Genomic DNA, 15,231 nt, shown 5'->3' with positions numbered 1-15,231 from the left:
CCTCCCACATTCTCTTTCAGTGTTATAGTCAAAGTTGAGGTAGGAGAAACTATAAGACAAAACTATGTAATTCCAGGCTGCCACACAGAATTCCAAAGCTGATTTAAATTTCAAAAGGCAAATTCAAACAAATAATATAAACCTTTGGTTGATTTTATAAGAAAAAAGTTGCACATTATAATTATGAGTTCCTATCAAAAGAAAATAATTAAAATTAGTGTTTTAGATCCAGGATATCTATTCACATACATATAACCTCAGTGTCTATGCCACACAATAAAAATAACTGAGTCAAATGAACTGAATATTCTATGACAGAGACACTGAACAAAAATTAATCAACAAGAAAAACAGAAATATTTTGAGCCTCACTATTGCCTGATCTTATAATAAGTTTAGACTTTAACGTAAATTTCAACCACAGCATAATTCATACATAAATTTTAAACTAAAACAATATGCTTTGGAACCCAAACTGAAGCATTTTGTTCCTCATGTTTGAAGAATGGCTCTTAATTTTAATATTTATGTCTCTATAGTTTGATATTCTCAATGCCCCTATATGTCAGAGACAGGGAGGACAAAATCTTTCTAAAACTAGTAAGAAAGGTTTGAACAAAATCAGGAAGACACACACACACACACACACAGAGGTATATGGATAAACAGTCAGTATTTGAAATTTCTCCCACTCCTCAATTCGCAACTGAGAAAATTAACTACTCAAATAGCGCCCCTAATAACACAATCAAAACTTCTAGGCAACCCATATTATTTCAACCAGACAAACCAGAGAAGAGTCCTACTTCTAATTTCTACACATAGAGGCTCTGTCAAATAAACTATCCTACTTTGCTCTGCACAACTTTAATGGGACTAAGTAAAACAACCATGTTACAAAGATAAAGAAATAACAAGAGATTCAAAGAAACACCACTTATTTTTATTGAAGTATCAATGCAAAAACTCACCATCATACTGGAGAAGAATTACTACCTGTTCCATACAGATTGATTTTTTGCTACTTTCTATGGTGATGACAAATTGAACTAGGGATTCTCCACCCAGGTATACATCAGTTGCAGCAAGGTATTCCTTTACTCTAACACAATTAAGCTGATCTTGCCCCAGTTTGCAAGGAAAATTAGAGATAAAAGTGATGGTTAAGTTTTCTTCATTTCACATTTTTCAAAACCCTTTTGGCATCTATAACTACTTGTCTAAAAAAACAAAAAAAATAAACTTATTAAAAGAAAATATAGGAGCCGCCAATCATCCCTTATAGTAACAAACAATTTCTATAGTAACAATTTCTAAAAGTGAAATTGTTTCTAGATCATAGAATGGAAGTTAACTTATTAATATTTTCTGGAACTTGGTTCATAAAGATCACTCTCACTTCCAAATTCTCTGCCATTTCAGTGCCCTTGAGAATTGGGTTGTTCAATGCTCCTTAATATCATCTACCGGTCTTTCAGAACTATAAGAAGCATATGAAATGATGGCACACAGCTCTCCTTTCTGGCCCTCCCAACTCCCTGTGTAGAGGGCTCAGATAATGGTGCTTCTAGGGTAACAACCTTCCACATTCCACTGTCAAAGCAACATGGAAGTCAAAAGATGAATCACTTAACTCTTCCTAATGAGGCTAAAGGAGGCTTACTGGAGTAGAGGGCTTTTCAGCCACACAGCATAAAGGCTGAATAAGGGCCATTCTGCACAAGGAAAACAGCACGTGGTGAAGACAGGGAAGTGAGAAAAGAGCAGGATTCAGGAGTGGGGAAGCTCAGGATGTATGTAGGAGACTAGTAGGAGCTGAGGCTGGACTCATAGGGGAAACAGCACCACCTGGAAGGCCCTTGCATGCTGGGGCGCTAAGGATTTAGAGTTTGTCCCCATTGCAACGGGAAGCCATTAGTTAATTGCAAGCATAGGAGCTGCCTGATCAGATGTCTATTTTAGAATGATCACTGGTCACAGAAGCCAAAGGCCGTGAGAATAGAAGAAGGAAGGGTAAATAGCAGCAAACGCTACAGAGGCAGCGGATGAGATGAGAAAACAAATCCATCCTTTGGATTTAGAAACCAACAGTCAATGGTGACCTCTAAATAAGAGCAGTTACAATGCAATGATAAGACAGAAGTCAGTCTTAACTTCTCATCCAAACACAAAATGTCAACCAGGGTCTGACTCCAAACCACCTCTCCAACCTTAACTCTCTAACTACTTTTACACACACACCTAGCACTAAACAGAACAAAAAAGAAACTATCACAACACAACTTGTCTACCTCCCCACCTCTGCTCAGGGGCGCCCCCTGCCTGCTGTGCCCTTCACACCCAGCCCCAAGCAAGCTCCTTGTGGTTCTGGCGTGGTGCTACCTCACCCCTGGACTTCCCCGAGTACACACACAGATGCAATCCTGGCCTCCTCTCAACTCCCATGGTACTACCACCTCCTAGCTTATACCACTGATATTTATACACGTCTTGTTTTGGAAATGTTCTCCAAACTCTTCACAGACAAACTCCATTGCCAGTGTAGACGGCACTACAGACTTGCTCTAGGTGTCCAACTCCTTCGTGAAAGGCTTTCACACACTTAATGAGCACCAAAGACATAAGTCACTACAATCTCCTGGCACAATTTACAGTCACACAGAAGGAACAAAGTAGCGGAGCTAACATCCCATACATTTTAACGGTATTTATTTCTTTTTAATGTGTCTCTTCTGTAATGAAATTATATCAGAAGGAATTGTGAGATTTGAAATCATCTGTTGCATTCAGCGAGCAAAATATCTTCAGCATACCCAAAGTCAGAAATTATTAGGGACTAAAGTAGATCTAATCGAAGTAAAAAATAATACTAATAACTAGACCACCTTAGAAAATGTTTTTTCCTGCACATCTCAGAGGTTAAGAAAAAGGGGGCAAAAGAATTCCTCCTCCACACAGAGGTCTGAATCCCAGCCAGCTTGATGGATTGAAAATTTACTACGATGTCCTAAAAGCTACCTTATGGCTACATTTATTTTACAGGAAGCCTCTGGATCCCATCACACTTTTATGTCAACAGCAAATCTAACCTGATGTAATATTTTATTCACTAGGATGTTTTTGTTTAATGTTTTACCTTCAACTTCTTTTTCACTTCTGAAGTCTCTTGCATCTTCTTATACCCTTTTATCTCTGCGGCCTGAATGGCAGTCTTTGATTTCAAAATGCAGCTCAACAGCTCAGCACTTACAGCGTCAAACCTGATTTAAGATTCAGATGTTACTATTGGTCATTCCTATCCTTCTGTAGTTTCACTTGGCTCAAGACAGAGCAATCAAAAGAACCCTCGGGCATGTGTTTTAAATATTCCTCAAAAAAAAAAAAAAAAGGCAACACAGACACCTAGTAACCATACAAAATAAAACCACACACTTATAATTAAAAGTTTGAAAAGAGAAATAATATTGTAAAGTTAATAAATAATTTTTAAATAATTAATGTTTAAGCTTTGTAAAAAATACTTAGATTTTTACAAACTCCTGTAGATGATGAAAAACAGATTTGATTAGAAAATAACAGAAAGAAAAAAAAAAAGATACAGATATTCTTAAAGTTAATGCCTTCTTTCATTTAACGTAATTATTGAGCCCAGTATATGCCAGGTGCTGGACTGGGCTCTTGCTATGAAGGTAAATCAGACGCAATCCCAGCCCTCACAGAGCTTCCAGTCTGGGACAGGCAATGGAAAGTAGCAGGCAATCACCAGAGAACTTGCCAGACACTGATTCCAGGAATTCACAGTTATGGCTCCTAATTTAGTCAGGGGAGGTGGCGGGGTGGGGCGGGGGAGGTGGCAGGGGAGGGGGTGGATGCCTTCCTGGAGCACAACGGCAATACTGCGCCTAGTAAATGTTTTCATTGCAAAGGGAGAACAAAGAAAGGGAGGACCACACTGTGCAAACAGCAAGTGATTAGGCGTGACTGGAAAAGTGAGTACTAGGCAGGGAAGGACAAGGGCAGACAACCACACCCACCTGCAGGGTAGATTAAGGAGTCTGGGCTCAACCAAAGGGCAAGGGAGAGCCCGTGAAGGGTTGAAAGCACAGGATTGACATGACTGGATTTACCTTCTAGTGTCCACTGAGGAGAAAGAATAAAGGGTGGCAAGACCAGAGAAAAACAGGCCGAGGTAGCACCCTGAGCCAGAACTGAGATGTGATGGTGGGAAAGAAAAAGAGTGGACAAAGCTGAAGAGGCCTGTGGGAACCACAGCAAGGAAAAATGAGAGGAGAAACAGTCACTGACTGTCAGCCATGTACCTGGCCCTTTTCAAAGTGTTCTGTGTGTCTTATTAAGTGATCCTCACCACAACCCTGAGACACCTATACTATTATTATCCCTTTTAATGATGAAGAAATTGAGCCCGGGAGGTTTTAAACAACTGCCCCAGGGCCACAAAGCTACTGCCGGTAGAGCTCTGGTTCAAACCAGATAGTCTGTCCTCCTCACCAGCACTCTACCTACAGAGCTTCTCAAAAGAACTTCTGGGTATTTTTAGGTACTTTAGGGTAAGCACGGGTTGTCTGTTTCTTCTTGGGAAACAGCTTAAAGTGTTTCTGGCGAGTTGTGAATATTTGGTTTTTCATCAAGATCAATTTTCGCTGTAACTTGTAAAGGGATTTTGTGACACTGTAGATAAATACCCAATGGTTGAGGTGTCCCTCAAACAGTGGTACTTTCATTCTGTCATCTTAACAGCAGGCTTCTATTTAATCTTTCGGAGAAGAGGAACACCATCCCCAAATCACACATATAAAAGGACCTTGGGGACTTAGACCATTTCTGCCCTTAATATAAACAAGGGTGATGTGAACGCCACAAGGTAGCAATGGTTTCAGGCCATGTCAACAGAGATCTAGATTATAGGAAATGATCACCCCTCCAGACCCTGAGCAGGCTAAACCAGCCAGCCACCAGCAGCACCAAGAAAAAAGAAGAAGAAATAAACTGCCATTTCTGAAGCATGTATTATAAACGATACTAAGCTCCTATCTGCTCAGAGAGCCCATTTTAAGACAAGCGAACAGTGGTTTCTACAGCAGACTGAAGGTATTAAAGGGTCTGGAAACCCTGTCACACTAGGAATGGATTGAAGATCCTCTACACCGAAGGCCAGCAGAAATGAGAATATGAAACTCCCTGCAATACTAAGGAGGTTCCATACTGAAGGCTGGTGCCACTCTATGGCACCCCAGGCAGCAGAACTAGCAAATACAGGGAGACATGGAGGGGGCGGACTTGAGCTGGGCATAAAAATAACCTTTCTAACAATGAGATCTCACTGCCTCCTATCATAATGAACCGGATGTACACAAGCTTCTCTGTGTCCAGGAGTTAACTGAAGGGATTTCTGCACCAATCAAACCACAGACTGGAAGCCTATGGTCCTCACAGCTGGCTGCTCAACTAACAGACATTCCCCTCCCCACACTTTTCTCTGCTGTCCAAGTCCCCCAGAATGCAATGACAGGAGACCAAAATGGCCAGACGGTCTCAACCTCCCATGCACCCATGGCAGGGAAGTGACTGTATCCTGGCCACTGAGACTCCAACTATGCAAATCTCCAAAGTGCGGGGGAAGTTAGCTGATGTCTTCCAGGCAAGGTCTTTCTCCCCGATTTAAAAAAAAGAAAAAAAGATAAATAAGGAAAAACTGGCCTTCCCGCATATAAATCGGGTTATACAAGGATGTTATGCCCAGTGCTACAGCAGGATCTTGGGACCAGAGAGGACAAGCCTGATGGTGAAAGTCCTGCTTCTGGACTTCTTGTGAGATAATCAATGACCTCATTGTTTGGGTCACTTTTGGTACAGTATTCTGTTTCCCGCAGCAGAATACACTCTGCACAACACGACCATGTTTAAGATTTTATAGTAATGCACCCTTAGTCTTTTATAACCTTTCTTCCTTCCAAATGCACAAAGCCAGCACTGGAGAGGCACAGTGCCAGATCTACCTGGCAGAAACTAGACACGCAGGAAACAAAAGATCTATGGCACTATTAACATCAGAAGCATCTTCCTCCTGTGCTGCCTCGGCTCCAGAAGCAAAGGTTTCACAGCTGCTGCCTGCACCTTGGAGGTACTCTGGCTCCACAGGGAGATGCTGGTAAGAGGCAGAGAAACACAGCCTTATTACCAAGATGAAAATCATCTGGTAAAACTGGAATCCCACTTCATCTGCAGAAGCTATACTGGGGAAACCATATCATTTTTATTCTGGCCCAAAATAATTGCCCATTTACCCAAGCACTCAGATCCTCCTATAAAAGGGAGAGAATAAAAGGGCTGATTTAAGGATCAGCTGCTACAGGGTATCTGAGGTACATTACCCGGCTGTCACACAGCTCAGCTTAACAGAGTATCTGACATTAGTAAATGCTCACTACATATTAGCTGCGATTAGTCCTTTTCTAAAATTCCTGAGTTTCCTTTGAATCAGTAAGACAAACAAAAAAAATTATGTCAAAGATGGATCCTTAAGGCAAACATAAAGAATCTGTTAATGAATCTGACAAAGGAATTAACAAAAAAAGAAAGAAAATGTGAAAAAAGAGTGAGGGGGGAAAGGAAGAAAAAGGGGATGACAAAGGAATGACTTCCCTGAATGAAGTATTGCTGAATGTGAAGAGTAAGGAGTGGCATAAAGAATAAGGAGATCTATCTAAAGCAAACCTGCCAGAGTTCTCAGAGTGTGGTGAAAGAAAGAATAAATGAAGAATCATGGACAGTCAGATCCTCCCTAGGTAGATGATGGAAAGGAAGAAGGAAGGGTTCTGTCACACGGTTTTCCAGACTGAACACAGGATAAATAAAATCACCAGAGACCATTTAGACGCTTAGCCAGTGGGAAGGAGAACATTCGAAGGCTGGAGGGGCAGTGAGTGGTTTAGCAGTTGAATTTCCATCACAATAATTACATCTAAATTTGCATATGATTAGTAATTAGTACAAATACATTATGTGCGGTACTGTGTTTAGAAAATGTCTCTATCTGTTCTCACTTTTTCTTAGCTTCCAAATCCACAGGAATCTGTCTCTTCTTTGGGGGAGGAGGAGGAGGCAGTTCTTGCTTAGACCTTTTTGTAGTTACTTGTTCTCTTACGCGAACAGTCTCCAAAAGATCCTTCTGAGGAATCTGGGACATCCCCAGCTTTGCTACAGCCTGAGTCACCTGAAGTATAAATCAGCCAAATGTTTTAACGTTTTGTCACAGCTTTATTGAGATATAATTCACATGCCATAACATTCTCCTTTGAAAATACACAGTTTGAGTGGTTATCAGTACATTCAGTGTTATGCAGCCATCCCCACTCTGTACTTGCAAAAGAGGTTTATTGGCCCCAAAAGAAACCCCGTACCTATTAATAAATAGTCCATCACTCCCCATCCTCCTCTCCCCGAGGCCCTAGTGACTACTAATCTACTTATTATCTCTCTGGATTTGCCTATTTTTGATAGTTCATATAGATAGAATTACAGTGCATTTAATCTTGTGACTGGCTTCTCGTACTTAGCACAATGTTTTCAAGGTTCATTCATACTGTCAGTATTTCATGTAATGGACAGACCACATTTGTTTATCCATCTACCTACTGATGGAACATTTGGGCTGTTTCACTTTTTGCACTGTTATAAATAATACCACTATGAACATCCAAGTACAAACCACAGTTGCATTTTTAATCAATTCACTAATATATTTTTTAAATTAATAAGATTATTTAAAATTTAAAGATGATTTAATGGATTCGTGTCTAAGTGTTATCAGTTATTAAGAGAAATTACTGGGTATTAGTAAGTTTTTCAACAATCTATTAAAATTGACTTCAGAAAAGGAAAGATTTTTTACATGTCAATTTCTCAATTTTTCAGTAAGCCAGGTATAAGGAACCTACTTTTAGTTTGCAGCTTACCTATTATTACTTTATTTCATAAAAACTAAAACTAACCTGAACATTTGACTTCTATTTCATCGTACAACATATAATCCAAAGCAAAAGGTACCTGGTTGGAGGAATCTTCTAGTCTCTGAACCAAAGAATCCCATCTCTGAGTTAGTTCCTCTGAGTCACTGTTGATCTTCTTAGATGCCTTGGGATTATCAAGTAATTGACTCACATCCTGACCAATCTCACTCAGCTGATCCAAGGCCTGACGTTTCATTTCCATGTCTTCTTTCAAAATCTAATATTTCAAATATTTTATTAGATGACTCCCTCTTAAAAGGACTCTATAGTCCTGCTCCACAAGCAGGAAATGTAAACATGTATTTTATAGCAAAATTTACTTGCTACACAGTTCACTAATGCTAAAACATAAGATTCCTGGTTCTAGATGATTATATGGCAGCATTCTAGTGTTGGTTAATGACTCATAATCTGTATTCACTAAATTGCATGAACCATTGATAGAAACAATAAAATATCACAGGCTTACAAGACAGATGCTGACATTGACACCACTTACAGCCAGTCGTCGAATGCTGACACTTAGTTCCTTTTGGTCTTTGAAGTTGCTCGTCTGGACTTTATTTAAAGCCTCTTCTTTTTCAGTTAGCCAAGCTTTCAACAAGCACTACATGTAATAACAAAAGTTAGAAATATATTTGGAGAATCATTTGGTCATTCAATTCAATCAAGTTCCCAAATCTCTAACGTTTATGCTGGTAGGGGCTTCACTCTTACTTAGGGTAGAAAGGACTTCAAACACCCAAGCTCAAGGTATGAATGGCCGAATATCTTTCTTTAAGATATTATCCTTCTCAGATTTGCAACAGATCAAGCTGACATTAGCCCCACACATGGGTAATTAAACTAATTCTCAGGGACGTACGTGGAACTAAAAGGCTAAATCCAACTATGCAAATCTCCAAGAGAATCACAGTATAACTCTCCAGAAGCAGGAAGACTCCTGGAATTGTCCTTTCCCAGCCCTTCATTTTAGGAAGGAAAGAGAGATAAGTCATTATGTGTCCAAGATCACTTGGCTAGTTAACAAGGGAATCAAATCAAAGACCCACACCCTAACACTAATGGTTTTTCCACAGCATCATTCAAGAAAACCATACTAATGTTCCAGGTTCAACAGCAATGGTGATTAAAAGAGAAAATCTAGCCATAGTCCAAAGCCAACATACAGATATTTAAATCTCATTGGCCAACATGCAGAAGATATTTAGTAATATACATAGATAAACTTGAAAGAGGGGCGGAAAACCACATGGTTGCATTGAGATAATTCTTCGCAAAGTGTAATATCTATTGCAGAAGCTCTTTTCTATATAGTTGAGAGGGAAAAGTCTTGGTTCTGTGTCAGCAGTGGGATCAATTCATTCTCTAACTGCTTTATTTATCAGTTTATGTAACAACTATTCCTTGCCTCTATATTCCACCAAAAAAAAAAAAAAAAAAAAAAAGATTAAGAAATTAAGTGGCAAATACAGATCCTGTCTTCAATATAGAAAAGATAAAATATGCACATAAACTATGACAAAAGAAAGTGCGGACACCACAAAAGATTATATATACATATATACATACATATATATACATATATATATGTATGTATATATGTATATATATATATATACACGTATATATAAATGAATGATAGCTTATTTTGTATTTATAATATATAAATATATATAATATATGTATAATATTTATATTATTAAATATAATGTTATATAACATGTCTGCACTCTATTTTAATTTGGTAATTAAATACACACACACACACACACACACACACACACACACACAAAATGTCATGGCAATTGCAAAGAAGAAGAGATGGGTTCCAGGTTGGGGAGAGTGGGGGAAGGAGAGGGAGTTAATAGATTACTTCATTTCAAAAATGAAACAACTGGTAAGAAGACATTCCACAGCAGATACCACACCTTAAACAACAAAAGACAGGCTAGAAAATAAATGAAATACACTCACTCTTTCAAAAACATGAAAAAAAAAAACAACACAAACTATGAGGAATCTACAATCTGCAATGCATTGGGAACAGAACCCTGAAGAAGAACCAGCACTGCTCATGTGGCACTGACATCCTAAGAATGGGCTATGAGCTGAGAACTCAGCATCTGAACCTCGGTACACAGAAGGACAGAGGGAAAATCAAAGTTGGAAAGGTAGGTTGGAACCCCTTACAGAATATCCTACATGCCACACTTGAAATTGGCCTATCCTGGAGAAGTTTGGAATTCTCAGATCCCATTTCTAACTACCTTAAAGCCTCTGCAACCAAGCGAATGATAGTCCCTTGAAAGATTTTGTAATTCAGATTAAGTTTATTTGGTCTCATTCCATGCAAAAGCAAATCATGGATATATTAAGCACCATCGTTGGCTCCAGTTCTACATCTTAACACGATTCCTCCAACCCTAACACTAGCAGAAAGCCATTCAAAGGTTAGTTTTAAATCTACACTAATACAAGTGGCCAAAATACTAGTCACTCTCTATTTTTAAAATATTTTTAATTGCCAAATTAAATTACTTCCAAATTTTAAATTACTCAGTAGAAGAGTAACGCAAAGGTCTTCTAATGATCAGTGTCTTCTGTCACTACTGGAGTAAAATATAACTATTCTATGTGACTCCTTTTCCTGAATACGGGGGTCCAAGTAAATATTTTTTTTTTATTAAAATTTTTTTTTAACGTTTTTATTTATTTTTGAGACAGAGAGAGACAGAGCATGAAGGGGGGAGGGGCAGAGAGAGAAGGAGACATAGAATTGGAAGCAGGCTCCAGGCTCTGAGCCATCAGCCCAGAGCCTGACGCGGGGCTCGAACTCACGGACCGCAAGATTGTGACCTGAGCTGAAGTCGGACGCCTAACCAACTGCGCCACCCAGGCGCCCCTAAATGTAAATATTTATAAAGTGAAATGTAAATATTTCAGAAGTCAGAATAAGATCCATCATAGAATTCTTAATAAGAAAATTCTGGCCAAAGATTGGGGGCAGGAGGTAGTGATTAACAATTTACACGGGGACAAATTTTGCAACCTACTTTTTAAGATGTTCTCTCGGTCACCATATTTAGTAAACCACAAAACATCACACGCTTGTTTTTATTCGTTGAAAAGAATATAGTTGCTTTTTGTGGATGGAAATGAAATGCATTTAAAAGAATCTAAATGGACACTGAGATGTGGGAATAAAGTATCTGCTTATTTTCGAAAACCACAAATGTTTGACATTTTGGGAGAAAAGTTTTGCTTATTTGTATTCTGTTTTGATTGTTGTTCTTCTGGAAGGATGGAAGGTGGGCCAAGGGCCACCACTCTGACTGAAAACTTAAAGAGGCAGCTTTGTGCCAAAATTTCATTGGCTGCTGCAATCCGTATTGGAAAAAAAATAGTATTAACCCAGTATTAAATTAATGGTATCGCTAAATAATCTTTTCTTGTTAATTTCAGTAGTTATTCTGGTTGAAATCAAGAAAAATTGTTGTGATTTAAAATTCACAAAGCGGGGCGCCTGGGTGGCTCAGTCGGTTAAGCGTCCGACTTCAGCTCAGGTCACGATCTCGCGGTCCGTGAGTTCGAGCCCCGCGTCAGGCTCTGGGCTGATGGCTCAGAGCCTGGAGCCTGCTTCCGATCCTGTGTCTCCCTCTCTCTCTCTGCCCCTCCCCTGTTCATGCTCTGTCTCTCTCTGTCTCAAAAATAAATAAACATTAAAAAAAATAAAATTAAAAAAATAAAATTCACAAAGCAGTGAGTGGATTCATTTATTCATTATTTACTGAGCTAAAAATGCTAGGCCTTGTGTTGATACAAGTTCAAACACAATACCCAACAGAAATATAAAGAAAAATCATAATCGTGAACGTAGAATGTCTAAATACTAACATTCTAAATAATGAACACATCAAATTAAGTGTTACTACAATAAAGTCATAAGATTTCTATGAATAAGCTACATGATCAGTTATAAAATACATAGAAATCTGATTTTTAAAATAATAAAAATTATTTGTGTATTCGCCTTTCAAAGTAAAGTAAACAAGACAAGTTTATTGTAATGCCATAATTAAAGATAGGTTACTTTTCGCCATCTGTCTTGCCCATTATGGATAACAGTTTCATACCTGTTCTTCCAATAATTCCTGCCATAATATATTGATTTCTTGTAACCTATTCCAACGTTCCTCAGTCCAACGGCACACTGCTGTCCAGCGTTCACCAAGTTTCTAGTAAAGGAAGAAACCATCCTTTGTCAACAGAATCTTAAAAGACAGTTATAACGATCCTTAAAGAAATTCATGCCATCCATTGCTCTTTACTACTGGGTAGCAATTTATGAAAAATATTTTTATAAAAGTTGCTTTAAAATAATACAGACAAATCCTGTAAGTTTGTAGTGGTGAAAAACTAATTTCCATAGAGTTTAACAATTTCACCTTACATAGCTAGAAAGTGGTACAACTAGAACTCTATCTTTTAAATGTTTATTTACTGGGGCACCTGGGTGGCTCAGTCGGTTAAGCGTCCGACTTCCGCCCAGGTCATGATCTCACGGTCCGTGAGTTCGAGCCCTGAGTCGGGCTCTGTGCTGACAGCTCACAGCCTGGAGCCTGCTTCGGATTCTGTGTCTCCCTCTCTCTCTGCCCCTTCCCTGCTCACGCTCTGTCTCTCTCTCTCTCAAAAATAAATAAACATGAAAAAACTATTAAAAGACGAAAAATAAAAAATATATATTTATTTATTTATTTTCGAGAGACAGTGCACACGTGCACGCGAGAGAGAGGGAGACAGAGAATCCAAATCAGGCTCCAGGTTCTGAGCTGTCAGTGCAGAGTCCAACACCAGGCTCAAACCCAGGAACCCTGAGATCATGACCTGAGCTGAAGTCAGACGCTTGGACTACTAAGCCACCCAGGTGCCCCTAGAACTCTATCTTTTCAACTTATTTTTTTTAGTTTTTTTTTCTGAGTTTCTTTATTTCTGAGAGAGAGAGAGAGAGAGAGAGAGCATGAGCGGGGAAGGAGCAGAGAGAGGGAGACACAGAATCCAAAGCAGGCTCCAGGCTCTGAGCTGTCAGCACAAAGCCCGACGCAGGACTCGAACTCCCAAACTGCGAGATCATGACCTGAGCCAAAGTCTGACACTTAACCAACTGAGCAACCCAGGTGCCCCTATCTTTTAAACTTTTGACTCCAAAATCCTGCTCTTTCCATATCGCTGCAGTTTTTATACAAGAATTTGACATTTTTACACATATCTTCAAAGTAGAGCATACATATCTACTTTTTGTGCTTCAAATTTTTCAGGCTATAATTATCTTTTCAAAAAATTCATTGCATCAACCACCTTTTATGTGCTAAGAAATTTTTCATATGTAATGCCAAAATTATGAAAAAAAAATTTTAACCTTATAAAACCTGTTTTGAGCTCCTAGAAAATAAAAAAATGCTTAATTGATTTGTTCTGTTTATATTACACAAAAATCAGGAACATAATCTTATATGAGTATTAATAGTGCTAAATAAGTAAATTTGTTTAAAAATCAATATTCATGAGGACTTTCCCAACAAATTATTTTATTACCATTTTATAATGATTGACAAATGTTACATTTAATTTCTACATTACTTACATATGCAAAGAATTATTTAATTCATATTATACTATTTCAATATTTAATACCACAGGAAGCTTTGCAGAATGCAAAGGGTAGAGAAGTTAGAGCCAAAGACAGGTCTCCAATCTTGGCATGAAAATTCAATGCCTACTTAAATCTCAATGGCATCACATGACCTTTCTGAATTTCAGTTTCCTCACTGTGAAACAGGCAAAACATGAATGCCTATCTCTCAGGTTACTACAGTAACTAAGTAGTACTACACCAGCAGTTCTCAGAACCACTGGCCAACTTTAACTGTTATAAAAGAAAAAGAATTTCATATGATAAGATTATAGTCTGAGAGTGACTGAAAACCATTTGGCGACATCATATTGGGTAATCCAAACATTGTTCAAATAAAATACCAATAACCCTCTTAATAAAGACTTGTAAAGATACACTATAACCTCTGCGCTAAAGCAACAATTTTGTTAGGGGTTCCCAAAATTCTTGTTGAAATTCATGCACTGATGTACCAAAGAAGCAGGAATATTAAATTCTACATGGCTGAAATTCTCAAATTTCAGTATGCACATAAGTGCAGATCCACAGGCCCCACCCCCAGGGATTTAGGTCTGCATGGAGACCCGGAAACTACATTTCAACAAAGTCCTCAAGCAATTCTGAACAAGAAATCTATAGAGCACTTGTTGAGATTGGTTCCCAAGCTTGTTTCCATTTTGCAGGAGAAGCTGGGGACCACAAGCAGCCCTGCCCATCTACCCCAAGGGCTGAAGGGAAGGAAAGATACTGAGTACTCTTGTAAACCCACAAGTTATAGGACCCCAACTCAGAAGTACAACTTCAAAGTTAGTCTACTCCCTTTTTTTGAAGCTCTTTAATGTTTATTTTTATTTTGAGAGAGAGAGCACAGTAGGGAAAGGGCAGAGAGAGAGGGAGGGAGAGAATCCCAAGCAGGCTCTGCCCCACCGGCATAGAGCCCCACTCGGGGCTCGATCCCATGAGCCACAAGATCATGACCTGAACTGGTATCAAGAATTGGATGCTTAACCAGCTGAGCCACCCGGGCACCCCAAAGGTGAGTCTACTCTTCTAAATGAACAGTGATACAGGACCTGAAGAACAGGGGTGCCATATAAGGGTTTCAGACAACAGGGTCCTTATGAGTATCCCGTCTCCAGGGTCCATACCTGTAACTGATCTTCGAGAACAGCCGTAGCGCTCTCACCACTGTTTTCATCAACAATCACGACCATGTGCGTCAGTGAATTTACCTTCACCTGTTCAGCCTCAAGATCATTTTGCAAACGCTAGAGAAAAGAATTAAGATACACCATCATTTCTACTCTTTTCACGTTTACCTATTTAAAATCCACTCAGCTGTCAACAGTAATTAAGGACACTTAATGAGACAGCATGTTTAAATTTTCAATCATTACCCTAAGTGTTCTACTAATGAAACAAGTCCCTTATACATCTTCACATTTCATTATGAACCAAAGCAGGTTGAAAATGCAGTGTCATAACAGATTGCAAATGGGATATCATCACTTTTAGTCCATGTTCTGG

The 15,231-nt window shown here is 38.9% G+C and overlaps 1 protein-coding gene across 8 annotated transcripts in view; it reads right to left on the bottom strand.

Moving 5' to 3' along the window:
* The window catches only part of UTRN (utrophin), a 569,571-nt gene that overhangs the window by 360,175 nt on the left and 194,165 nt on the right, over window positions 1–15,231 (bottom strand). For all 8 annotated transcript variants that reach the window (XM_078447413.2, XM_060614425.3, XM_078447414.2 and 5 more), the window contains 6 exons: window positions 14,853–14,972; window positions 12,167–12,268; window positions 8,530–8,637; window positions 8,068–8,247; window positions 7,065–7,234; window positions 3,137–3,260 (listed from right to left, as the gene is read on the bottom strand). In XM_078447413.2, coding sequence (XP_078303539.1) covers window positions 3,137–3,260; window positions 7,065–7,234; window positions 8,068–8,247; window positions 8,530–8,637; window positions 12,167–12,268; window positions 14,853–14,972 — 804 coding nt within the window. The remainder of the gene's footprint in view (window positions 1–3,136; window positions 3,261–7,064; window positions 7,235–8,067; window positions 8,248–8,529; window positions 8,638–12,166; window positions 12,269–14,852; window positions 14,973–15,231) is intronic.

Source organism: Panthera onca, chromosome B2 (genome assembly GCF_046562875.1).
Source record: "Panthera onca isolate mPanOnc1 chromosome B2, mPanOnc1 haplotype 2, whole genome shotgun sequence".
Lineage (NCBI taxonomy): Eukaryota > Metazoa > Chordata > Mammalia > Carnivora > Felidae > Panthera > Panthera onca.
The sequence above is the reverse complement of the archived record's forward strand: the minus strand, read 5'-3'. Positions and strand labels throughout refer to the sequence as shown.